At 39.2% G+C, this 27,952-nt stretch overlaps 1 protein-coding gene and 1 non-coding gene across 15 annotated transcripts in view; both read left to right on the top strand.

The window, feature by feature from the left end:
* Mga (MAX dimerization protein MGA) overlaps positions 1–27,952 on the top strand; it is a 109,036-nt gene that overhangs the window by 22,953 nt on the left and 58,131 nt on the right. For 5 of the 14 annotated variants that reach the window (XM_020174234.2, XM_020174241.2, XM_020174239.2 and 2 more), the window contains exons 1-2: positions 14,867–15,024; positions 21,195–22,322. In XM_020174234.2, the coding sequence (XP_020029823.1) occupies positions 21,262–22,322 (1,061 nt within the window). In that variant the 5' untranslated portion in view covers positions 14,867–15,024; positions 21,195–21,261. Of the gene's footprint in view, positions 1–1,660; positions 1,712–14,790; positions 15,025–15,236; positions 15,373–15,837; positions 16,563–21,194; positions 22,323–27,952 lie in introns of those variants that run through there. The other 9 variants (XM_074065717.1, XM_074065715.1, XM_074065720.1 and 6 more) reach the window with 7 other exon arrangements.
* Positions 14,119–14,191, top strand: Trnaa-agc (transfer RNA alanine (anticodon AGC)). Its single transcript has one exon. It is a non-coding gene; the product is annotated as a tRNA-Ala (tRNA).

Consider the following 27,952-nt stretch of genomic DNA (forward strand, 5'->3'; position numbering starts at 1 on the left):
TTTATATTTTATGATATTTTTCACATTTCTCTTTTTTTTGGGGGCGGGCAGTACTGGGGATTGAACTCAGTTGTAGATTCCTTGCCTAGTATGTGCAAGCACCACTCTCTCCAAAAAACAGTCCTGAATTTTTTTTGGTTAAGTCCTGAATTGAACTTCTTTAATTGCTAGTGTAGGAGAAGAGAGAAGTAATGTTTTTCCTCATCTATCATAAGAGTCACTACTAACATTGCTATAACAACAGATATGTTAACAAAAGAAAAGTACAACACATTTATTTAAATCAAGTTGTATGTGAAGCCATGTATGGTGGTGCACACTACAATCTCAGCTCTTGGGAGGCTAAGGCAGGAGTGTAATGAGTTTGAGGCCAGCCGGAATTACATTGTAAGACCCTATATCAAGAACAAAACAAAACAAAATACTTCATATGACACAGGAGCCTTTAGATGAAAGAATCAAAGATACAGGGACAGACATGTAGAACTGTGATTGGCTAAAAAGGGATTGAACTGATGGAAACAGGCTAAGCAGGGACATGCAGCATGGCCCATCTGGTCAGTCTTCTCCACCCGAACTTGTAGCATTTCTCCTTTCTGAGAATAGGGCAGGACTCCTCTAAGGTCTTTTTCTTTTTTTTCTTTAGATGGGACTGGGGTTTGAATGCAGGGCTTCGAGATTGCAAAGCAGTCTCCATACCTCCAGTCCACTTTGCTCTTGTTATTTTGGGGATGGGGTCTTGTGAACTGTCTGCTCAGGCTGGCCTTGAACCTTGATCCTCCTGATCTCAGCCTCCTAAGTAACTAGGGTTACAGGTGTGAGCCACTGGTGCCCAGCTATGTTTTTTTTTTAGACTGAATCTTGCTATGTAGTCAAGGTTATCTTGAGTGCTGTCATTACAGGCATATATCACCCACACCTGGCTCTCTGGGGTCTTAATATCTTTATGCCCAGCTGTTAACACAGAAAGGAGAGGGAAGGTTAGAGTAACATTTCTGGGGTTTATGGATGGCTTTAAGGAAAAGGGGGCTCAGTTTTTATGACCTGCCTTGGGAAGTAGAATTCTAGTTTTCTGTGACTTACCTCAGAGGAGAATTAGGAATGAGAATAGGAGGGCAGAAGAAGGTCAGAGAGAAACTTTGCCTCTGAGGTCTTCACTTTGAACCCCTGTACTAGTCAGTTTGAACATTTTCAATTTTTTTTTTTTTTTTGTGGTTCTGGGGCTTCAAGCCTATACCTTGAGCCACTCCACCAGCCCTTTTTTGTAATGGGTTTTTTTAGGATTGGGTCTCACCAATGTTTGCCCGGGTTGGCTTTGGACTGCCATCCTCCTGATCTCGGCCTCTTTAGTAGTTAGGATTACAGGCGTAAGCCACTAGTGCCCAGCAGTTTTTAAAAATAGTTCACTTTTGTAAATTTTTTGATTTTTTTTCCCCATTTATTTATTGTTACATATTTATTAATATGCGTGAGTACCTAGGATTACAGGCATGAGCCACCAGTGCCCAGCTGTTTACCATTTTTGAGTTTACAAAACTTTAAAAATATTATGCAGTGAAATACATGTTTTCTTTGCTTCTACATGTAGAAAATTGTCTTATCTTCCTTTCCTCCTTTCTTGTGTGCCAGAGATTTAATAAATACTTTTGTTTTCTTCTAGCTTCTTCATTAAAAAATGTGGGTGTGTATAGGGACCACAGACATTTGGTGGGTAAGTAAGTGAATGCATGGGAGTGGAAGAGATGGTCAGGGAGTGTGTTTAAATGAAGTGTGAGGCGAGAGACGCTTCGCAGAGCTCCAACACACGTCTAACTAACTGGCAAAGGGTGAGAGTTGAGTTGTAAGAAGGGAGTCATGGGTAGGAGAAAGTGAGAGAGGGACGTGGAGTTTAGGAAGATGGGTAGTCAATGGTGTCATACCTTAAGGAGTGAAAACTTAAGGATAAGGACTGAGGCCCAGTTATTGGATTTGACTAGACAGTCATTAGTGACCTTTACTATGTAATATTTTAGTGAGGAGATGAAAGTGGAATGCAAATTGACTTTGTTCAGCCTGGAAAGGATGGAAAGAGTGGGTTATAACTCTTGGGATGAGTAGAGTTGAGTATTTTTTTTTTTTTTTTTTTTTTGGAAAGGGGAGACTTGAGCATAAATATTTACAGAATCAGGAGATATAGTTAGAGGGAATACTTCTGATGGGGGAGAAAAGTTAATGTTGGAGATCTGAAGGTTGGAGGATCTAGGTTTAGGAATCTAGGTAGAGATTAGCATTAGAAAGGAGAGCAGACACGTATTTTTTTCTTAAGTGGATGGGAAGGGGGTAAGGATGGTTGAGGACGTAGACTCCAGTAGGAGATATAAAAAAGAAAACATGGATTCTATTTTGCTTTTTCATCACTTTTTAACTTTGTGATTTATAATCAGTTAACAACTTAGATTTTTTTCTCACTGTAAGAGAATATGAATGTTTGTCTTTCTTGTTTCATAGGCTTTATGTAAATTAATAATAAAACAGATATATGTTAAATTGCTTTAGAAACTTAAAATGCTGTACAAATATGTAACTAATTGTTTGAGAAAGCCATTTGCTTTGTGGGATCTATAAACCCTGTAAATGAAAGTGTTCCCAAACACCAAGAAGGTGCAGAAGATTCTGGTATTTCAGGACCACAATATTTTGGAGTCTTGGGTCTCTCAATCTTTAACTTGTACTTGGAAAGGTTTCTTTACAAGTCATGACTTTTTTAGTAAGTACTGCTGCTGACAGTACTTACTGCTGAATTTGAAATTGTTTAAAGTGTTGAAGATGGGAATAATTAGGGGAAAATATGGGAAGAAATCTGCCCCGAAACAAAGTAGAGTGGAGTTTTGGTCTTTTAAATTTTGCATGAAACCACAAGAATTGTACATTCCTGTATGAGTGTTCTGCTAGTTCTCTTCTTGTAACTTTTGAAAAACCAAACTTTATTTATAAGCTCTTAAATATTTGGTGCCTCAGATTGATTAGTCTCAGCTCTTTATATGTGTCTTCACATATATGTGAACATACTTTATATTTGTCTTTGTGGTGTTAATTAGCCTTCTCTTACTGTATCAAATGTCTGACATAAATCAACTTACAAGGAAGGACAGTATATTTTGCCTGGTTTATGATTTCAGATGTTTTAGTCTGTGATTGCTCAGCCCTGTTTCTTTTAGACCTGTTATGCAGTTGCAAATCATGGCAGGAGTGTGTGACACAGGAAGCTGCTCATTCTGTGGTAGTTAGGAAGCAAAAAGAGAGAAAATAAGAGACCAGTGTCTCACAATCAACTTGAAGTCCATTCTTCCAATGACCTCATACCTCTCATTAGAAAGGTCCTCCATCTTCAAATAGTGCCATGGGCTAGGGGCCGAGCCTTTGACACATGGACTTTTAGTGGACATCCATATCTAAACTATGGCACATAGGTATAGTTTTAGCATATTTAAGTAGTCTCTATCATACAGAATTTAGTGAAGAAGAAAGAACAAAAGGCTTGCGTTGTGCTTTTCTTTAGCATTTCTGTTTCTTTGCCTTGCTAATCAAAAGTCATAGGCTTCTGTTTATTTCTGGGTGCCAAGGATGATGAGATAATCCTGTGATTGAACTGATTGTTTTATTATTGATATGTGCTCAGTCTAATTTGGCTCTTGATATTTGTAGCTCATTAATTTATGGGATATAGACTCTTTCTTACTCATTCTCCAGATAGAGAAATACATAGATATGTTCCATCTCATTTCCTTACTTATTTATTCTGATATATTTGAGTGTCTACTAAGCGCTGGCTAATATATTAATGGTTAGAAAATTTTAAGAGGAGACAATAGTAGTATCAAATTTAGTACATAGGTAGGATTAGAACAGAAAAGACAGGAGTTATGTTCCTTCATCCAATTTATTGATTAAGAAGTCCTGGTGGCCTTAAGAGCAGTTTTAGTTAAGGGTGGAATTCTCATTACAGTTACTGGAGGAGGAGGAAGAAGGGGAAAAGGAGAGGGAGAGGAAGAAAGAAGAAGAGACTAACTTCTGTTTGAGAAGATTTGCTGAGAAGAGGGAAAAGGCAGGAAGGATTTTTCTTTTGTGGACAACACCTGACCTTGCATATCTGCCAATGGGGAAGAAGAGGTGGAAGATTTCAAGATACGGCATGAATTTAGAGGCTGAGATTGGGGGGAGGATCACAATTTGAGGCCAGTCTGGGCAAATAGTTTGTGAGATCCCCCCCCACCACCGCCAAGGCCAAAATAACCAGAGCAAAATGGACTGGTGATGTGACTCAAGCAGTAGAGCAAGCCCTAAGTTCAACCCCCAATCCCACAAATAAAAAAGAAAAAGAAAAAAAGAGAACTGTGATAACATATTTCAGGGGTCAGCCAAGTTTATGTCAAAGTTAGCACATGGAATGAGCTTTATTCAGAGAGATTGAAGAAACATGGAGTTCGGTAAGGAAATGAATTTTCTCTTGGGCTCAGTGGAAAGGAGTTGGACAGTGTAGAAGAAACCAGAGCTGAGGACACACAGACTAGGAAGATTGATCATGTGAGGGTAATGTTGCCCTTGTATGTGGTGACCTGGGATTTTAAAGACAGCAGAGGGAGTGGTGATTGGACTTGATTGTCTGAACTTTCCACCTGCTAATTTTCACTGAAATTGGTTTAAAGTTCCAGATAGTGTGTGAGCTGATCCCATAGAGGTGGTAAAGGCTTTTTATAGAGTTAGTGGCAAGGGCAGCACAGATTGCATTCTGTGTGAGAGGTTGAATCAGCAGAATTGAAGTCCCTTGTTAGGGAAAGTCCCCCAGGAGGAATGTGGTCAAGGAAATGCCATGATGCTTGTAGAAGCTATAAGGTCTAGGTTGAGGGAGGTATATGATGGAGGTCAGGGGTCATTTTAGAATAGAGTGATTATGGATTTAAAATTGAATAGCTTCTTGGGCTGGAGGTGTGGCTCATGCGGTAGAGCACCTGCCTGGAAAGGGTGAAGCCCTGAGTTCAAACCCAGTATTGCCAAAAAAAATTGAACAGCGTTTTCCTATATTCTCGAAGCAATCAGAAGTGAGTAGCTATTAGAATGTTAGAATTTGGGTTAATTTTTAATTTTAAAATCTGCTAAAATTCTTGTAAAAATCAAAATTGACGGGATGTAAACTGTTAAGTTTTTCAGAGCTTCCAAATGAGTTAAAACTCGGTTGCAAGTGACAGCTAACTCAAACCAAATTGGCTTAAAAAGAAAATATTTTGCCTTTATTTTGATGAAAAGTCCAGGGAAAACAGTGGCTTCTGTAGTTTAGATGATATCACCAGAACCTGGTCTCTTTCATCTCTGAACTCACATGTGGTTTTCCACTGTGTGTTGACTTGATCTTTAGTTTTCATGTGACAGGATGGCTCAGACAGCTCTAGTTGCTACCTTTCTAGTTCAAGTGTAGTAGGAAGAAGAACTTCTCTTCATCCAAGAACACACATACAAAAGTCCTGAGCCTGTCATTGCCAGAATTGGACCTGTTGTCCATCTTTGATACAGGTGTAACCAGAAGAATATAATTCCTTGATTGACTTAGGTTTAGGTCACTTGTGCTAACAGGTGGTGTCAATATCCTTTCCACTGTTCTGGGCCTCTATGAATGAATGTATGCATGCATCCCTTCTTCCCTCCCTCTATCTCTAGCAATGATAGTGTCTCACTAAGTAGCCCAAGCTGGCCTCCAACTGGTGAACTTCCTGCCTCAGCCTCCTGTGTGCTAGGATTATAGGTGCCTACTGCTGCTACCCCTGACTGAAAGGATAACATTTTGTTTGAGGTTCAAAATTAGCATTTTTTTGGACATTTTATATGCAAATCACAAAACTCTGACCAGGCCCCAAAGTCTCAGGTCTATTTCAAAATTTAGTCAATCTCCAAGAATCTCCAAATTCTTGGGTTTCAGCATTTCTCAAAAGCTTAAGTCCAGAGCTGGACATTGGTGGCTCACATCTGTTGTAATCCTAGCTGTTCAGGAGGCAGAGATCAAGAGGATTGCAGTTTGAAGCCAGCCCCGGCAAATAGTTTGCCAGACCCTATCTGGAAAAACTCTTCACAAAAATAGGGTTGGTGAAGTGGCTCAAGGTGAAGGCCCTGAGCTCAAGCCCAGTACTGTCCCCCCACCCCCCCAAAAAGAGACAAAAAAAACCTAAATCCAGGATCTCTGAGAGGCAAGGAAAATTCTTAGTTGTGAACCCCTGTTTTTTAAAAAGTTACATACAATGACACAGAGTAAACATTTCCATTACAAAAGGGAGGGATGGGGCATAGAAAGGAAGGATGGAATCAAAGCAAGACCAAAACCCAGCAGGGCAATCATTAAATCCTATAGCTCCATGTCCAGCATCTGAGACACATGGTGGCATGATGTAAGCTACAAAGGGTTTGGGCAGCCCCACTTCTGTGGCCTTGCCCGTTGGAGCCCACGTGATTTCTCTCTTGGCTTGGCTCTGCTTACTGATTGCATCTTTCCTTGGCAGATGTTCTTTTTCCTGGCATCTCCAACTTCCTGGAGTCTTACAGCTTCATGCATCACCCCCTCAGGGCTTCCAGTAGAGAATCCAACCCTGTTATAAATTGCATGACTTCCCAGACCTTTCTTTGAAATCTAGGTGGAAGCCCTAATGACCCCATTCTGCCTGCCTGCAAAACCAGCACTACATAGATGACACCAAGGATTAATTCCAGTAGGAACATTAGCCAGATTCCCTTGGACCATGGCTGTAGTAGCCTGAACACCTGGATGACTGAATGAAAGAAAACATTTTCCTAGGTAGCTCTGTGCTTGCAGGGTTCCCCAGCACTCTCTACCCAAAACAATCATTCAAATGAATTCCTTTATACCCCTGAGTCTGCCAAGGCTGGAGTGTGGCTAATTCCTGAGATGCCCTGAAGGCATCTTTCCTATCCTGTGCAGAATTAAGTGGCATCTTTCTTTTTTTTTGGGGGGGGTCGGTAGTGGGCCAGCCTCAGATTTGAGTCCTACTTATGCTCCCACTTAGTTGAGATGATAGGCATTTGCCACCATGCTTAGCTTTTTTTCTTATTGTTAAGATGAGGGGCTCACCAACTTTTTTCCTGGACTGGCTTCAAATCTTCGTCTTTCTGATCTCTGCCTTCCAAGTAGCTGGGATTACAGGTGTGAGCCACTGTGCTCAGTCTGTGACAGCTATTCTAGTTTGACATTTCTATTTTTTTTCTGACTATGTTGACTGTGTTTGGAAATACTGTGATGAGCCTTTAGTCTGGTAATGCTGCTGTATATTGTGTTCTTTGAAACAGCTGTAGTGTCTTTGCGTAAAATTATAATGCCATGTAATTTGCTAATCCACACTCTTGTGTATCTGAAAAGTATGATTTTTGAAGTCCACTTTTATCTTCTTTCCTTCTTCTGATATGATAAGCATGAACTGGCGATGATAAAGTGCAGAGTGATGATCATGGTACTCAAAAAACATTCAGGTTGTGATTGCACCATTGCAGCTCACAGTGCAGGGAGGAGTGCAAACTGTCAGTGCCATACATTGTCTCTGGTAGTACAAAAGTAGCCATAGAAAATAAGTGAATAAGCATGGTGATGTTTTAATGAAAAGCTTTATTTATGGGCTCTTAGATTTGATAGATATATAGTATTCACACCATGAAACATTCTTCTTCTTCTTTTTTTTTTTTGTGGTGCCGGGGCTTGAACTCAGGGCCTACACCTTGAGCCACTCTACCAGCCCTTTTTTGTGAAGGTTTTTTTCAAGTTAGGGTCTCACAGACCCAGGCTGGCTTTGAACTGCAGTCCTCCTGATCTCTGCCTCCTTAGTTGGTAGGATTACGGGAGGGAGCCACTGGTGCCCTGCTAACATTATTCTTCTTTTGAAATTTTTCAATTATTTGAAAATGTAAAAACCAACCACAGTTGAGGCAGGAGGCTCAGGAGTTCCAGACCAGTCTGGGCAACACCCTGTCACTCAGTACCAAAACCAAACCAAACAAAGTTTTTGTATGTATAATAACTGGAAAAATGTTAGAGACATATTTAGATATTTGCATATTTAAATGCAAAACAATTAAAAAGTAGAAACAAAACCCAAGCCCTAAATCACCTACTCTTATAAACTCCAGTATCTTTCTCCATGTTTTTAGAAAAAAGCATCTTAGAAAACTAAAGTCATTGGTTTTATTTGTGGCATTCCAGGTCACTGGGAAATTCATCTCTGTGATCTGTGTGTGTAAACTGGTTAGTGGTATACTTTTAACTATGAGTCACAGAAAAATTTGAGAAATACATATATAGCAGATAAGATAATTTCACCCCCTCCCCCAGAATATCCTTTCTGGTATTCCATATCAAATTGACTGCAAGCCTTGCTTATGACAGGCAAGTGCTCTACCGTTTTGTAGTTTTGTTTTTAAGATAGGGTCTCACTAACCTTTTGCCCAGGCTGGCGGGCGAACAGAGATCCTCCTCATGTCAGCCTTCTAAGTAGTTAGGATTACAGGTGTGAGCACTACTTTTTGTTTATTATTATTATTTTTTGCAGTACTGGGGTTTGAACTCAGGGCCTTCACTCGCTATGCAGGTGCTATACCATTTAAGTCCTATCCCCAGCCCCATGTTTTTCACTCCCTACATTTTTGAGCAAGCGTTGCAAACCACTGGCTTTATTTACTTCTTAATTTTTTTTTCTATTTTGGTTCACTTCTTTATTTCCAAATGCCTGTTAGATATTTCCACTTAGATCAGTGGTTCATAAGTACTTAGGAAATAACTGCTCCTTTAAGAATGTGATTAAGGTATATTTTTCTCTTCAAAAAGTACATAACTATGCTACATTTTGCATCTTGCTCTTGGGTTTTCTTGGACCTCCTAGAGCTCTTCCATGGGCTCCCTACAAGTTTGTGGTCTTCTAGTTAATCAGTTATGGCTTAAGATGTTCCTAAACCACCTTGAACTCAGTCGGTCCAAGATTGACACTGTCATTGCTTCTGACTCATTTTATTCTTACCCTTCTCCACTATGCCTGTTATTTCCTAGTAACTTAATTCTGCAGATAGGTGTCTGTGTTATCTTCAGCAGCAGGCCTGAGTATATAGTAATGTACCAAACATATATGGTTACTCCTGTTTTCTCAACTTACAGGATAATAATTAAAAGCATGAACTTTGGAAGCAGTCTGAAGGGGTTCTGATTTCAACTCCCTACTGTTTTGTGACCTTGAGCAAATTAACCTCTCTATACCTCAGGTTCATCATATGTAAAATAAGGAGAATAGTAGTGCTACTTTACTGGTTATTAGATTGAATGAAATAACATGCTCTGTAAATTTTAACATTTCCTTTGGAGGAGACAGAAGTTAAATAATAATAAATAATTATACATTTTGGTAAGAGCTCAGAAGAACAGAACAGAACTATTTGCCTTGGTTGCCTGGACTAGACTTGAACTGCAATCCTCCCAATCTCAGACTCCCAAATTGCTAGGATTACAGGTGTGGGCCACTGGAGTCTGGCCTTGTACCATCTTAACCAGTGTCTAGAAGTAAGTTTTCACTTGCTGTGGGAATTCTGTGACCTCTCATGTGGGCCATTCCATCCTGAACAGAGAGCCAACATTACTCTTTATTCTTTGCTGTTATCATTGAGTTATCTGCACGAGCTCTTGAGGCAGGACTCATGTCTTAGTGGCACAGGGTCTGTACATACATACTCAAGGAATTCAAGAATACTCTGTTCTTTTATAGCATGTGCTTTCGTATAAGCTGTTCCTTGTACCCCATGTGCCTTTCCCTCCCTTGTCTTTGTCATCTTGTAGACATTCTTTTAACCCTAACCCTAGTTTATCCTCAGTGACACTTCCTTCTTCCACTGTGCCTCTGAAGGTTGTTTTTTCCTTTCTATACCTATTATAAATACTTGACAGTAGGTATCTAAATGTTTGAATTAGTGATTGTATATCATGAGCATCATGGACTTGTGTACTGGATATTACTATCCAGGTGTCTAGGTCCATTTCATAGGGAGCTAGCCTGTATTATTGCTTACTATAATATTGTAGTATATTTCCCTGTAAAATGAGCTTCCTCATCTTACCTGGGATTAATCTTACCTGTTGTGTTGATCTCTGATTAGGCGTGTTATTCTTATAAATGCAGCCCTATCTCCAAATTCTGGATAACTTACTGTTGTTGTCTGTTGAACGACTTCATAGCTGATGCCCACAATATCCATCCTGTCTTTCTCTTTGATTAATTTTCTTTCTTTTCAAGACCACACTGAAAGGTCCTTTCTTCTTTATAGCCTTTCTAGATCTTGGCCCTGTGTGTGTTCACAAAAGCCCTTTTGTGCACTGCAACTGCAGTTGTGCACTTTCATTGCCCCGTCTTTTGATCCAGAATCTACATTTCTTGAGGGGACTTTTTATTTATTCATTTAAATGTGGGTTGGTGCCTCACACATAGGTAGTGCTTCACAAATACTTAAGTATCTTATGCTAACAAGGATAGATAACCTGGAAATGAACAATGAAAAATGTTGGCTGTGTGTAATACTTACAATTTAAAATCTATATGCAGATAATTTGCATTATGCACTGCATTTCTCAGTTGTTTGAATAATCTTTATAGTCTCTATTTCAATACAGCTTTTCTGTTTTTTCCCAGTTATTCCCTGCCCTCCAGTGGTTAGATAACAGCTAACAATTTTACTCAAGGTAAAGGTTATAAAATCCTCTTGATGTTTATTTTAGGTGATATTTAAACTCCAACTTGGTTTACTCTTCAGACAAAACAAGTTTTTCCCTTATGTTGGATATGTCTAGAGCACAGCTTGAACTAAGTAGCTTGACTTGCCTCTTCCTTTATGCCAAGTGTTCCAGTTTTTCTCAGGTATGTGGTGATTCATTGGGTGGATGCTTCACTCTGACCTTCGTTTTACTACGTTTTTCTGTAGCTTTAACAAAGTTCTAGGATCTTGCCCTATTTTAAAGGCTCCATCCTGTTTTGAGTGTGTCTCCCTCTCAATACTCAAAGTAGTTTTTTAATCTTACAGCTGTCCTTTGGTCTGGATTGGGGTATTTCCTGGTTTAAGAGTCTCTTGTCCTGTATTGTTATTTATGAGAAGAAGCTGACTCTTGACTTCTTGGCAAGGTGACATACTCCATCTTAGGCCTGTCATGTTATTTTTTTCTCAGAAGACCAAATTTTAACTAGCTAGGGAGGCTGCTATATGACTGATCATTAATTTCTAAATACCTATCTGCAAAGAAGTTTTTAGTGGTCTATAAAAAATTAGGACTTCATGTAGTGAATTTTCCATTCATCTAAATACATTAAAATGATTTTTATTCATTATGAGATATATCCTCCCTAGTGTTGGATTTTTTTTTTTTTTTTTTAAAGAAATCACTTTGTGGCTCACTCTTACAATCCTAGCTACTCAGGAGGCATTGATCAGGAGGATCTTGGTTAGAAGCCAGCCCTGGCAAATTGTTCAAGAGACCCTATCTCGAAAAAAAACTTATCACAAAAAAGGGCTGGTGTAGTGGCTCAAGATGTAGGCCCTGAGTTAAATCCTAGCAATGAAAAAAAAATTGTGATGTCCAACAATGTGGTCTAGTTTTTTCTAATTCCAACTGTACACCTTTGAAAAATGTTGGCTAAAGTAGGGATACTGAAGGCATTTCTTTGTATAACTTGAATATCCTGTTTTCATGATCCTGTTTTCCAGACCCCACAATGGTGGACATTAAATTAAAATCTGATGTTTGGACTTGCCAGAAAAGCTAGAAACTATGGTTTCATATGCATTTATTCAACAAATACTATGTGTCTGCTTTGTTCTAGGCATTGTGATAAGCTTTGGGATAGAGTGTAGCTACCAAGCCTAGTGGGGAAGACAAATTAGTACATAAAGCTATTTAAAAGTAAATACAGTTATGGTAAATGTTGTAAAGGAATAGAGTACTCTGAGGACATATAAAGATGGCCTTACCTCATCTTGGGGATTAGGGAAAACTTCTTGACATTTAAACTTAAGTATTAAAGGTGAGTATTCATTAAGCTCTAGGCATCTGGAAAAATCTTAGGCAAAATGTGAGGAACATGGTTATTTGGGCTTGAGATTTGAGGCAGCAAGAGGGGGTGGTGTTTCTTTAACATAGATTACAATTCCATCACACTTGTTTTCTTTGTCTTAACATTTTCTTAAGTGTGCTTTTGGTAACATTGCTATGCTGATTTAAGAAACTTGCAAAGCTCTTCATTGGGTAGATAATTAGCTTCTTGAGGGCAAGATTCTTACCATGTTTAATTCTGTAGTCCAAGTTACCGATACTGGAACCAATCAAACAACTCAGCATGATTTGGTTTTAGTTGCGGTATCAAATGGTCGGCAAGGACAAATGGTAGGGAAGGACTTTTGTGTAAACACACACACACACACACACACACACACACACACACCAGCCTTTTTTTTTTTTGGTGGTGGTACTGGGGTTTGAACTTGGCCTTAGACTAGCATTCTACCTCTTGAGCCATGCCCCCAGCCCCAAGGATGTCTTTTAAGGAAGAAAGTCCTTATATATCTAAAGAGTACAGTCACAAAGTTCAGTTTAAAAAGTACTGCATTAAAAGTAGTGTAATCATGTATACACTTACTTCAAAAAGCAATTTTTAAGAAATTTTTACAAGGAAAAAGTGGTTATTTGGTTTTAGCATGATGGAAAACCAAAACTGGATCACCAAAATGAATATGGCAGTCTTAGTTTTAGATTGACATTTAAAAACAACACATATAGGGCTGGCAGAGTTGCTTAAGTGGTAGCAAGTGTGAGGCCCTGAGTTTAAAACTCAGTATTGAAAACAACAACAACAAACATGTTTAAGTTCTTACTGGACTCTCAGATTCTTTGTAATTCATCTCCCTAATGTTTAAGGCAGATTATACTTTGAAAACTTCTAGATCTAGTGATGGATCTTAGAAGTTTTTTTTTTTTTTTTTCTTTTTTGGTCAGACTGAGGTTTGAACTCAGGATTCAAGCTTGCAAGCAGGTGCTCTACCACTTGAGGCACACCTCCAGTCCATTTTGCTGGGTTAGTTTGGAGATGGGACTGGCCTTAATTACCCCCATCTCAGCCTCTCACATAGCTAGGATTATGGGTGTGAGCCACTGGTGCCCGGCTTGGAAGTTGTTTTTTAAAGTATCTGACATTTCATGTTTGCCTGGAGTATCAAAGGTGAAGTTCCATTTCCCTTCTTACACTCATATTATTCTCACAGATTCTCTAATTATGTTAACCTGTCTTTTTGGGAATGCATGGCTGTTAACCTGTCATTCACAATTTAGGGACAGGTATTTTCATATGAAATTAACACAAATTCTGTCTGTCTCAGAAAATGGAAATTTTTTTTATAAGGAAACCTTAGACCCTTATGGAAGAGGCATTCTTGAATGAGTTGGGAGGTTGTGATAGGGCAGTCTGTCAGAGGTTCTTGGAATCAGGAAGAGGAGGGAAGGTGTTAAGGAACAATTTTCGATTTTGCTTAGGATCTTGAATGTTCTTGCTGAATCAGGTTTCAGGAGTCTGTAAACTTTAGTTTTCTGGTGCAGAGTATTCCAGCAGAATTTCTTCCTATATCATGTATCTCAGGAAGAGCAAGTTGAAGAGAAAGATGATCCTTCCTAAATGGAAAGTAGGTCAGAACAGTTGAATACACCTCCTCCTCTTGCCTCCTTCTTTCAGTCTCATTCTTCATGGTGTTTTGTATTGTCACTTAGCAAGGAGTAGGTTCAAAGCATTTGCAAGTTCTTCTAAGAGAGTGAAAGATTTTGAAACGTGCCACAATTTCAAAGCTCTCCTATTCCCTACTTCTTTTTTGTCTCTTTTCTCACTGTTCTTACTGGCACGTGAGCAGCATAGAAGATAGCTAGTAAGGGGTAGAGGAGAAAGAAACAAAGTTTTGATGTTTGGTTGGGAGAAATACTGTTCATTGACTTAGTTCAGCAACTGCCTGACACAAGATAGTCGGTCATATTTTCTTTGCACCCTATAATTTAAATGTCTTGAAGACACAAAAATTTGGGCTGGTGGAGTGGCTCAAGTGGTAGAGCACATGCTTAGCAAGCATGTGGTCCTGAGTTCAAACCTCAGTGCCACCTCCTCCCTAAAATGACACAAAAATTTAATACACAGGATCGAGGCACTAAAACTCAAATACTTTCACGCAAACTTCTTGCTTTCTTGTTTATTGTTTTATCAATACATCTTACATCTTCCTATAAATTTAGTGGCAACTCCTCTTTCTCCAATTCCTCAGTGAGGTTTTCCATATCCTCCCTGTTCTCCTATTGTTCTTCGTTCGTGGGTGTTGCACACTAGTCCATCCTTCTCTTAAGGTCTCTACTTCAGGTTTTCCAAGCCCACAGACCATTGGGGAGGAAGTCGGGATTCTCTTGATGAGCTGGAGAGGCCGAGGGTCTGCGGAGCGTCGCGTGGGTGGGGCTGGGCGTGGCAGGGGCGGGGCCGCCTGGAGCCCAGGGAAAGGGCGGAAAGCACAGTGGCGAAAGGTCCTTCGGGCAGGGGTTTCAGAATTTTCACGAAGGCTTCGAGTACGAGGCTGCGGATACGGGGTGCTTCTTTCCTGCCTCGCCTTTCTCGATTCTAGAAGCTTCAGTAGCCTTTTCTGGGTGGCTAGTACGAGGAAAGGCTGCGGATTCAGCTCCGGGGGCGGATCCCAAGGGTCTTGTCGTTGCTCCGGGGCCGTTTTGCCTCCTGGCGTTGGGGGAGGGGCAAGGGAGAGGTTGCTCGCGCCTCCCTTTGCGCCTGCGCGGCGGGCTCCGAGAGGGTGGGAGCGCGTGCGCGGTGACGTGGACGTCTGGTGCGCGCGCAGGCTCTTCAGCTGGAGCGGACACACGGTGTGCGAACCGAACAGAATAACCCGCCCCCAGCGGGATATGAAGGACTCCGAGTGAGGCCGGCCACGCCCCGCACGGTAACTCTCGGGCCTGGGTGGAGGGCATCGCTTTAGTACTTGCCCGATTGGAGTTTTTCGAGAGTTTGAAGCTTTTGTGTATTTGAACCGCTTGAGCAACGTTTCGCTGAGGGATCTTCGCACGCTCCGGCAGGCTGGGCCTTGCGCGGGGCCGCCCTTGGCGCGCGCCTTTGGTCCCTTGAGCGAGGCTGCGCATGTCACCTCGCTCTCGTCCCCTGCCTCACTTCCGCGTCGCGCAGTGAACTAACTGGAACATCGACGCCAGAGACAGCGGCCACGAGGCGGGCGGGGTGAGAAGCGCCCATGGCGCGGCCCTGCCCTCGCGTGCGTGGGGTGCCGCACCGCATGGTACGATCCGCGTGATGATTTGTAGCCGGGAGCTGGGTTATAGGTCGACAGCTGCACTTACGCACTTTGCATTTTATAGCTCAGGTGTTAGGGTTCCAAGTTTCCGAGGGAAACGGCGCCAACGTCGCTGTTCTAAAGAATAGGGTGCAGCGTTTTGACACCTGAACAAACGTCTGTTGTAGCATGTAATTTCTGGTCAAATTGTTTGAGGCAAGACTGCGAGTATAATAAGGAGGGCGAAGAAATGAGTTGTAAAGTAGTGTGAACTTTGTAAACAAAGGACCTGTGATTTATAAAGTGCAAAAATGAGGGTGGGGGAAACAGGTGGGAAGAGCAGGTGTTATTTTCTTTTTCCCTTTGTGGGCAGCCTTTGGCTAGTTTTGTGTTTATGGAACTTCCCTTTTCTGTTAAATTACCAACTAGGTCTCAGTTTTAAGTTGAAGGTGAGTCTGGGACAGTAATAATCCACTCAGAACACAACTAAACGAAGTTGGGGAACCTATGTTTCATGAGTGGAGAAGTTGGGGACTGTTTCAGACTAGGGCGAGAGAGGATAGTGGCAGTGTCTTGCTGTGAAGATTTTTGCCTTCCTTTTCGAACCCTGGTAATGCCGCTGCCTCTGGCAAAAGGGTGGAATCAGGGAGTGGTGAAGGATGTTTGAACTGCAGAAAGCAAAGTGCACCCCTTCGGAGGGACGACCACTCTCCGAAGGCTCGCGTCGTCCGAGCGCACACGTGGTCCCTGAGAAGTCTAGAGCCCACCCGCGCGCTGCCCGCGCATGTTGTAGAGCTCGTCAGGCTTAGGCAGCGGAGTTCCTGGTAAACTGCCTGCTCTGCTCCATCTTTTTGGGCACGACGCCGCGGTTAAGCTGCGGGGAAGGTGCCTGGGGTGGCGTGACGGCTTCTGGGAAAGGGGCCGGCCTGGCGGCTGGTTATGTGGTCTCCACGGTAACAGAGTGCGGCTGGGTCCGGCCCTCCGATTTCTGGGTTCCGGCTGACTGCACGTGATCTGTCGGGATGACTCTTCCCCGGAAGAGCTTTCCTTGCGGCATTTTTTTCACGTGGTTCTTGGCCAGCTGTTCTCTGCAGTCGAAAAGCCGCGACCGTGGGCCTTGATAGTCGACGGCGACTGCTCCTTCTGGCCGGTTCACTTTTAAGGATATCGGATCAGCGGTAGTCTTTGTTGCAGCCGTAGGTTTTTGTTTCCAGCAGTTTTGTGGGTAGAGTGGGTTGGAGCCACTTTACAGAAACATAAGCTGACGCCCTAGAGAAGAGTAGTGCTCTGGGTACTATGGTATACTTAATCCAGATTTGACTGCTGTCTACTTCTGCCATAAAAACGTTCTACTTTAGCAATTCTTAGGAATCTGAGAGTTTGCTAGCCTTCAGTTGTACTTTAGGATTGATTTCTGGGAATGGAAAGTGCTCTTGAAGCCAGAAGTAAGAAACACTGGTATCTGGGAAGAGAATGGGGCCTTTGGAGTGTTTCATGTAGTACTTTGAAATTTACCCTGTGAGGTTGGGATAAAATGCCCAGCTACTGTCTGGTCCAAAGTGAGCGCTTATTTGTAAGTGCCATTTGTTTAATTAGTAAAATTAAACTAATGACCAAGAGCGATTAAGAAAGTAGTTGGCTGTTTTATAGTCTTTGCCACTGCTGTCATATTTTCTGACTGTCTTTATGGTTTTTTGAAAAATTTAAAATTTCTGGGTCAGATGTATATTGGTCAGTACTGAAATCAGAGCGACCTAATTCTCTTAAAATTTGAGTTTCAAAAATGCGATTTAACTTAGCCATTTCCTTGTAGTGGAGGATTATATATTAAGGAACAAACATCTTAGTGTCTGCCATACAGTAATTCATTTATTGTATGAAAGTATTGCTAACTTGAAGAACTCAGGAAACATTTAGAATGTGTTGACCGCCATTTGAATATTTGTGTTTTAAAAGTAATAGTATTTAGTGAAGTTAAGAAAATTTTTTTGGCACAGTGTGTAAATCATTGAGTTAGGCAGCTACATAGATAACTAATGTACTTTGTGGGTTGTATGAGGATCTCACTAAAACCTTTTTTTGGGGGGGAGGGTGCTGGGGTTTGAGCTTAGTTCTTGCTTGCTAGACTGGCAGGCACTCTGCGCTTGAGCCATGCCTCTAGCACTATAGTAGTTAAAGATTCACTGGTTACAATAGGGACTCTGAAACTAAAAATTTATGGAACTTGTTTTAAACCATTTTCTATGAGCGACTGTGTGTATGTGTTCTGATGTGACTTTTCACTATATTGCTGAGAGTATTTTTTTTCTCTCTGCAACTAAATATACTTTCTTGGCTCTTTATAATAGCTATTTCATCTAGTAAATGATGGTGGAAAGCTGAACTGAAAAATTGTAAACTTAAGGATTTTGAGATACATAAATATATCGTGATCTTTATTAACGCTTTTAGAGAGCCAAATATAAAGCATTTTTAGAATCTTGCTGGAAGATTTTTTTTCCTGAGTAGCTAAGTGCTTCCTAAAGTACATTTGATTTTTGCATTTGGCTTATGGTTGTCTTAGACTTTAGAGTGGTCTTTGTGTGTCTGAAACAGCTGAATATTCTTAATTGACTACCCTTTGATCAGAAAATCCAATACAGTAACCCCAAAGAATAGGTATATGCTTATGGTGAGGTGGAATCTCGGCATTGGTTGGTGTGGAATAAGTATTCAGTTCCTTGTTGCTAAAGTAGTAGCCTTTATTATAGCTCAAGAAGGAGAGCGTTTTGAGTTATAAATTAGGTCTTTGGTTCTTTATGTATTTTAATGAACTGATAGAATAATCTGGCTAATTATTTAAAAAAATGTACAACTCATCTGAAAGTTGTAACGTTTCTTGTCTTCCATGCACATTTTTACTTTAAAAAAAATTAGATGCCTGTGTTACAAAGTTGAAGTAGGGCAATTTGACTTTTTTTTTTTTTGATGGTACTGGGGTTTGAACCAGTGTTTCATGCTTTCTAGATAAGCACTCTACCATTTGAGCCACTCTGCCAGTGCAATTTGATTTTTCTGTACTTAATTTTCTGCTTAGGTGAGAGTAAAAACTAGATATATATGTATCTATAAAGCCACTGTAAAATTTAGGCCAAGTGTAGTGTGTAATTTTCTGTCAGGTAGATCTTTGAAGTTTCACAGCCGAATATATATAATGATTTTTAAAGCATTGGTTAAAAACATTTCTGCCCTGGCTTTACCTCTGATGATCTAATAACCCAAGATTTTAATATGATAGAAGATAACATTTAAGAAATTCTGAACTACTTCCTGTATTTTATAGGTTTGAAATAGCTAAAGGTTTTGGTGTTTTTTTTTTAATACTTTGTAGTCCTTTGGATACACTGGAGTTTTTTGTGTACTTGCTCACAAAAATAGTGTTTTTTTTTTTTTTTCTCTTAGTGCTGGGGTTGAACTCAGGGCCTTGGACATACTAGGCAAATACACAATCACTGAGCTATACTCAGTGATTTCTCTTCTCTTCTCTGTAAAACTGGGGTTTGAACTCAGGGCTTTGTGCTTGCAAAACAAGTGCTTTACTGCTTTAGCCACACCTCCAGTCCATTTTTGCTCTGGTTATTTTGGAGATGAGGGTCTCCTATTTCCCCGGGCTGGTCTTGAACCAGCATCTCAGCCTCCCAAGTGGCTAGGATTGCAGGTGTGAGCCAGGGGTGCCTAGCTCTTTTTTTCTTTGGACACTGTCTTTCTATGTAGCCCAGGTTGGTCTGGAACGTGATCCTCCTGCCTCAGCCTCCTGAGTGAAGGTTTAGAAAATATCTGTTATGCTCAGATTAACAAATATTTTAAGTTTAGTAAAATTTTTAAAAATTATTTTTATTACCAATTCATAAAAAGGGATAAAATTCAGATCAGGTGGTTTTTGCTGCTTGTCAGTAGCTTTGATGAAAAGTAAAATTAGACTTTTTAGGTAAAATCAATAAGACCAGTATAGCTGAATTTGACTTATCAAGATCACTGACCCACTTAGCATAGAAGTGAGTTATGTATAATCTTCTTTGGGTAAAAACTAATTAGAGTGGTAGCTTTGATTTAGCATAACAGTTCAGTTGAATTTAACAATCTAAGATTTCTTTATAAACTTTTGGAGATGTAATTCATGTAAATTGTGAATTAATCTATACCTCTTTCCAACACTTCTCCCAGTCCAAGTAAAAAAGTAGCATTTCAGGATAGTTTTAATATGTACTTGTATTATTTTGAAATTGTATATGTATTTATAAGTACTTGCTCTTTCTAGCCATGATTTCATTTTATTTTAGTTGTTTGTTATTGAGAACTCTTTTTATGATGGGAAGAAATTACTTTTTTTTTTTTTAATTTTTTTTATTTTTGGTGGGACCTGGGTTTGAACTTAGGGATTCATGCTTGCAATGCAGGTGATAGGAATGAGTTATTTATGATAGAAGTTGCAAATAACTTTTGCCAATTTGTCAGTTGTCTTTTGATTTTGCTTTTTTTGGCCAGATTTAAAATTTTTATGTCATAATTGAACTTGTTTTTGAGACCCTTTCTCAAAACGAAAAAAAAATGTATTTTTGTCTAACTGGTATTTGGCTTGGTGTCTTTTTTTTTATTATTGTTTTACTATTCATATGTGCATACAAGGCTTGGGTCATTTCTCTGCCCTGCCCCCACCCCCTCCCTTACCCCCCACTTGGCTTGGTGTCTTTACTAAAAAGTTTTTGTCAGGACTTTTTTAAGAATTAAAAAAAAAGCAGGTGCCATTGGCTTACTCCTGTAATCCTAGCTACTTGGAAGGCAGAGATCAGGAGAATCACTGTTCGAAGCCAGCCCTGGGCAGAATAGTTTGAGAGACCTTATCTCAACAGAAACCCAACATGAGAAAAAGACTGGTGGTGTGGCTCAAGCTTTAAGAGCACCTGCCTAGCTAAGAGTCAGGCCCTGAGTTCAAACCCCAGTGCTGCCCTCCCCTCCAAAAAAATAACAAAAAAGAATTTAAAAAATTAAATATTAGATCCATTTGGAAATTTTTTTTTTGAAATAAGCCTATTTTTTTTTTCAGGTAGGTTCCTTTGACTTGTTTTGACACATGGTTGGTTTCTGCCCTGCCCCTTTACCCTTTTTACTTTAGGTCTATTTTTCAAATAGAGTCTCCTTTTTGTGACTGAGGGCCTGGACCACGATCTTCCTACTTAGGCTTCCCATGTAGCTGGGAGGACAGGTGCATGCCACCATGCCCAGCTGCTTCTTGCTGGCCTTGGGACAGGGATCCTCTCAATCTCCACCTCCCAAGTAGTTAGGATTACAGGCTTGAGCCACTGTGCCTGGCTTGACATGGTTTCATTAAATGTGTATATTAATAAGATAGCTTTTTATTTATTTATGAAAGCATATCAGTTTCACATAAAGAGTTAATTCTGCACAGTTAAGCTCTTTGGAATAGAAATAGAAACTTTTCCTACCCGCCCTAAAAGAATTTGCTATGTAAAGGAATTTTCTGGTAAATTAATTTATGGTGTTGAGATTCTTTTAAATGTAATCTCCTTAAATTGTGTGCTTTCATACAGTTTTTCTAAAAATGAATATACATTTTTATTTCTCTTGGGATTATAGGATTTACATTAAAATGAACATAAAAAATGACAGGAATGATTAGATGTCCCAGATGAATACCCTCATAGTAATTGAAAGAAGGGCTTAAGCAGTGTCTTAGAAGAATTTAATAATATTTTGGGGATGGCATAATCATTCTTGTAATTTTGTTCACAAAATGCTCACTTGATTAAAGTTTCTTTGCTTTTTTTTAGGATGGGAAGGCCATTGTGACTATATGCTGACAACAGTTACCTTACTACTGAGTTTCCTACTGGAATCATGGAGGAGAAACAGCAGATTATATTGGCTAATCAAGATGGTGCTACCGTGGCAGGAGCAGCACCCACCTTCTTTGTCATCCTAAAACAGCCTGGAAATGGCAAAACAGATCAGGGAATTTTGGTTACTAATCGAGATGCCTGTGCTTTGGCTAGTAAGGTATCATCACCAGGAAAATCTAAAGGGAAGATTTGCCTTCCAGCTGATTGTACCGTGGGAAGAATCACTGTTACCCTCGATAACAATAGTATGTGGAATGAGTTCCATAATCGAAGCACAGAGATGATTCTGACCAAACAGGGAAGACGCATGTTTCCTTATTGTCGCTATTGGATAACAGGTTTAGATTCAAATTTAAAGTATATCCTTGTCATGGATATATCTCCTGTAGATAACCATCGTTATAAGTGGAATGGACGTTGGTGGGAACCCAGTGGGAAGGCTGAGCCTCATGTTTTGGGGAGGGTTTTCATTCATCCAGAATCTCCTTCCACAGGTCATTATTGGATGCATCAACCAGTATCATTTTATAAACTCAAACTTACCAACAATACACTGGACCAAGAAGGACATATTATCTTGCACTCTATGCATCGCTACCTGCCAAGGCTTCATTTGGTGCCTGCAGAAAAGGCTACAGAAGTGATACAATTAAATGGTCCTGGTGTCCACACATTTACCTTCCCACAGACTGAATTCTTTGCAGTAACAGCTTATCAGAACATTCAGATTACCCAGTTGAAAATAGATTACAATCCATTTGCCAAAGGCTTTCGGGATGATGGGCTGAATAGTAAGCCCCAGAGAGATGGAAAACAAAAGAACAGCTCTGACCATGAAGGAAGTAGTGTTCCTGATTCTCCTGGTCACCGGGTTCGTGTCACAGAAGGCCAGGGGTCAGAGATACAGCCAAGTGACTTTGATTCTATGTCAAGAGGTCATGAAACATCAGGCATGGATTTGGAGAAACCTCTCATTAATATAAAACAAGACTTTCTTGGTTTTATGGATACTGATTCAACAATTGAAGTTCCTCAGTTTAAGCAAGAGATTTCTGAAAGGTAGGTAATAGTTTTTCTGTTCTTACAGATACAAGGAAGTGACACTGGCCAAATTTTGGATTTAACACATTAGTTCTAAGGGATGCTGTAGTCATTGATAATGTAAGCTACTGTAAAACAAGCCACATCTGCTTTTAATTCTGTGAATTAAAAGTAAATTCATTTTTCTGTAACTACTTCAGGATCAAAAATTGTAGGCAAATTGGACAATTTATCAGAAGGGGAATCTTTTATGCATTTATATTTATGTTTAGAGTGTTCTTTTTAACATACACAGACAGCTCATAAATAATTGAGGAAGAAAAAAAAAACCCATTGTAATACCCAACTGATGCATAAAATGAATTTAAAGTTATGTCTAATATTTGTGAATTTGCTGCTGTATGGACAGCCTAATCCATTAAAATGCCCAACTAAAAAGCAAACTGCATGAAGTCCTTTTTTTTTAAAATTCATTCTATATAACTGAACCTTTCTATTTTATAATCAACATTTAATTTCTCCCACCCCTGGCAATCATTATAGTCCTTTATGAATACTTTGAAGTATTTGTCTTTCTGTGTCATGCTTATTTCACTTAGCATGATGTTCATCTATGTTGTCATAACTAGCAGGATGTACTTTGCAATGGAACTTACACCATTCTCTTTTAGATTCTCATACTTCATTCCTAAATATTTCTGCTTTTGTTTTTCCATCTTCAGTCTCCTGCACAGTGTCCCCAAATTTATTTTTTAACACATATTTTTCACCATATTATATATTCAGTACGTATGTATGTATATACATACATGCATAGTTTTGCAATGGGATATTATTCAACATATTGAACATTGAACTTTATGTTGAAATTACTTTAAATGTACAAAAAAGTTGTACATACTGAAATCTGAAATTTTTTGAGGGCATGTTGGTGTTCAAATAGTTTTGGGTTTTTATTTGTTCATCTGTCAAGAGATGCTTCTGTTGATTCTGTATCTTCTTTCTTTTTTTTTTGGTGATTCCGGGCTTTGAACTCAGGTCCTCATGCTTGCTAGGCAGCTTTTACTGTTTGAGCCACTCTGCTATCCCTAGTGTCATCACTGTTGTGAGTAATGGTGGTGTTTTTATTATTATTATTTACTCTGTCTTATTATTTATTTGTTTGTTCTTTGAGATGGAGTCTCTCCACATAGTTCAGGCTAGCTTCAAATTCAGGATCCTCCTGCCTCAGGTTGCACCACAACACCCAGACTTACCATCCTAATTATGCTTAGAACATTGTCTTTTCTTTTTTGGTGGTACTGCAGGTTGAACTCAGGGCCTTGCAATTGTAGGCACTCTACCACTTGAGCCACTCCACCAGCCCAAGAACATTATCTTTTCTCATGTTGGGCATCTTTTTAAGATTAATCTGTCTTTGTTCTATCTGCATTATCACTTTTCTTTACATCTTTTCATACCTCCAGGTACCATCTCTGCAGTGTGGCTTTCCAAAAAGGCTCCAGTGTAGTTCTTTGATCCAGTTTAGTTTGTTATTTATGACTGTCACAGTTTGTTTTTAAGCTCAAAATATGAAAATCCTACTTGATTGTATTTTTTCCATTTTATTACTTTTCTACTCTGCCACCAGATCCTACCAGTTCTACCTTTATGGTATTTGAGATTTATACTGTTGTTTGTTCAGATTCTCATCACTTCATTCCTAAATGTCTGCTGTTATTTTTGCATCTTCAGTTTCTCTGCATAGTGTCATGTATCTTATCATAGAAAGATGAGTACAGTACAATAAAATATTTTAGGGAGAGACACCATCGTCACAAACTTACTATAGTATATTGTTATAATTGTTCTATCTTACCATGTTTCTGTTGATCTCTTACTGTGCCTAATATATAAATTAAGCTTTAATATAGGTGTGTATGCATAGGAAAAAATGTACATGGGAGCCAGAACTGGTAGTATATTCATAGTTTTCAGTCACCCACTGAAGGTCTTGGAACCATTCGTTATGGATATTACTGTATTGTTTTTTTTTTTCTTTTTTTTGTCTAATTGTACTAGATAGAAATATTTCAAATAGTGTGTTGAAGTGTTGAAAGTGGGAGCATTGTGGTTTTAATTTTTCTGTTTTTTTTTTTTTTTTTAGGGGGGTGGAGAGGGAGTGGAGTTTGAACTCAGGACTTGCTAGGCACGTATTTTATCGCTTACTTGATCCTTATCTCCAGTCCTTTTTTGTTTAATACTTTTCAAGTAGGGAGGGTCTCATATTTTTGGGGTGGTGGCCTCAGATCGGATCCTCCTTACTGCCTCTTGCAATCCTCCTTCCTACTATATACCACATAGCTGAAATGACAGGCAGTTGTTGCCATACTTAGTTTATTGATTGAGATGGAATCTTGCTAACTTTTTGCCTTGGCTAACCTAGAACTTCAATCTTCCTAATCTCTGCCTCTTAAGTAGCTGGGGTTACACGTGCAAGTCATCACATCCTGCCTTATTTTTCTAATGATAAGAGAAATTGGGCACTTTTTTTTTGCCATTGGGGTTGCTCAGGAGATTGTAACTTTTCTTGGTCATTGTTTCCTTTCCTTGATCAGTTATCTACCCAGATTATTTTAATTTGTAAAGCTTTATAATGTCAATTGCCTATGGTGCCACGAATAGTCCACTTCTGTGGTAAGGCCTTTTTCTAAAGCTAGTCCTTGTTGGTTCCAAACTACTTTGATATATATATTGCTTTGTCTCTTGATTGCATTCAGCTTATTATTCAGGTTGCTGAGCGTCCATTCTTCCAGTTTTGCCCTTGTCATACTTTTACTTTTTAAAAGACTGATACTGTTAGTAATTACTGTTTAGGTTTTGAGGAGTATACATTGCTTTAAAAATTAAAAGCAAAGTCAAAACAGTAATATACAGTCCCCCCCAATTAACAGGATGTATTCTAAGACCTCAATTGGATGCTTGAAACTAGTACAAAACTATGTATACTGTGTTTTTTTCCTTACACGTGTTTAACTGTGAGTTTATAAATTAGGCACAGAGATTAGAAACCATAACTAATAATAAAATGGAGTAAGTATGCCATAATAAGAATTACTTAAAATGTATAAACTGCTTATTGCTGATATTTTCCATTTAATGTTTTTGGACCTTGGTTGAAGACTAGATAGCTAAAATGGTACAAAACCAAACCATGGATAAGGGAGCCTACTGTATCTGTTTCAGCCACACATCATTTCTGAGACTAACAACTCGGTGTTAGGCTCTACAGGTTTAAAGGCATGATCCCTAGCAATACTGCTCCTATTTCAGACAACAGCCACAACTGGGGGACTTCAGGCCACCTACTTATCTTCCTCTCCCCCTCTGCTATTGGGGTTTGAATTTAGGGCTTTGTGCTCTATTGCTTGAGCTACGCCCACTCTGAGGATTATAGTTTTTTTTTTTTTTAATAAACATACCTATTAGGACCTACCAAATGAAGAGATGGGGGGATTTGTTTGGTAGATCTCAAATGCATATTGGGTTCATTACCCTTCTGGCACATACATGTGTTCACTGATACGAAGCCCCATTGACTTTTACTCTTTTCTTTTTCTTTTTCTTTTTTTTTTTTTTTTTTTTTTGGCACTGGGGTTTGAACCCATTGAGTCTTAGTGTCCAGAGTTTTTGGGTTTTGTTACGTCCCTATCTAGTGATTGATTAAATCACTGGCCATGTGATTGAACTCTACCTCCAGTCCCCCTTTCCTCCCTAGAGGCCTATCACAGGGTTTGGTTTCTTGGTGTCCATTCCTATCTTGAAGCTATTTAGAGGTCCACCATGAGTCAACACATTAGCATAAACTCATGTCTGAGCCAATGGGCCTATGTAACAAAGGTACTTCTGTTACTCAGGAAATTACAGATATTTTAGAAACCATGTTTGAGGAACCTTGAGGAAGACTAGACAAATTATTTATTCTACTATAAATATGTATACATAATTTTAGAAGTTTAATTAGATGAATGTATCAAGTTGTCTTTTCATTGCTGTGACCAAATACCTGACAGAAACTACTTAGGGAGGAAATTTCTTTTAGCTCATGAGTTCAGAGGGTTCAGTCCGTTGTCACTTGGTTCCATGCACTTGGGGAAGACATCATGATGGGAACAGTTGTCAGGAAATGAGCTTGAGGCCAGGTACATCGTCCCATTTTCTACAAGTAGGCTCCATCTCCTAAGTTTCCATAGCTTCTCAAAATAATGACACCAGCTGGGGACCAAGTGTTCAAGATAGGAGCCTGTGGGGGTATTTCATATTCAAAGTATAACAATAAAAAATAGTAGTAGCTTTATCTCTTTTTTCTAAGAACTTTTTTACGTTTAGCTGTTTCTCATTTTTGCCTCTGTCTAAATCATAGGATTAATGCCAGCTCTCAATTTTACATGTTACCTATCTTTGAGTATTTTCTAGGATAATGTCTTAGTTGGTTTTCAGTTGTTAAAATACTCAAGACCAGGTAATTTATGAAGAACAGGAGTTTATTTGGTTCATGGTTTCAAAGGCTGGGAAGTCCAGGAGCATGGTATCAGTCACTGTTTGGCATCTGGTAAGAAGAGCCTTCTCACTTTATTTTAGCAGGACTGGGGACATCACATTGTGAGACAGCAAGTGTGCTAGCTTGGGTTTCTCATCTTTTTATAAAGCCACAAATGGCTATGGGTGGTGTTACTCTCGTGACCTCATCTAATCCTTACTATTTCCCAAAGGCTCCACATCCAAATATCATTACTTCAAAAGTCAAATATTACTTTGGGGATTAAGTTTTTAATACACAAAATTTTGGGAACACATGCAAACCATGGCATACAATGTACAAGGTTTTTCACTTATTCTTCCTGTTTCTTCATGTAGTTATTTAGCTAATTGTCAATAAATGATGCTGGGAAAATACTTGCCTTCATTCTTCATACCATATATAAGAATTAGTTCAGAATGGATCACAGACTTAAATGTGAAAACTAAAACAATTTCCTCCTTCCAAAAATTACACTTAGCAGGGCTGAGGATGGAGCTCAGTGGTTAAATGTTTGCCTAGCATGCATGAGGCCCCGGGTTTGATCTCCAGTTACCTGGTTAAAAACAAAACAAAACAAAAAAACCCCAAAAAAACTTAGCTGGTGAAATTAGCTCTCTTTTTTTTAAAAAAAAGATTTATTTGTTATATAAGTTTTTTTTTTTTTTCTTTTTTTTTTTTTGAGAGGGTAGAGGAACAGGGTCTTGCTATGGAGACTAGGCTGGCCTTGAATTTGAGATCATTTGCCTCTCCTTCCTAACTACTGGTGTTATAGACATGTGCCACCATGCCCAACGGCCTTTTTAAATTAAATTTTTATAGTATGATATAAGTATTTTACACTGCTGAGCTCAAATAGTACCCATTTTCTTTGAATACATTTTTTTGTAGCTTTGTTTTGTGGTAGATAGTTACTGCCTTACTTTAAAATATTTCTTAGTTTTCCATATAACTGGTGCTAATTTTTCCTTAACTCTTCAGTAAAACTAGAAATCTTACCATTCATACACATACAGACGTGTAAAAGGTGAAAATTTTTTATTCCTCTATCTTCCTTTGGGAGCTTTTCTTCTTCCTTTGCTAATTAGAA

Source organism: Castor canadensis, chromosome 2 (genome assembly GCF_047511655.1).
Source record: "Castor canadensis chromosome 2, mCasCan1.hap1v2, whole genome shotgun sequence".
NCBI classification, from domain to species: Eukaryota; Metazoa; Chordata; class Mammalia; order Rodentia; family Castoridae; genus Castor; species Castor canadensis.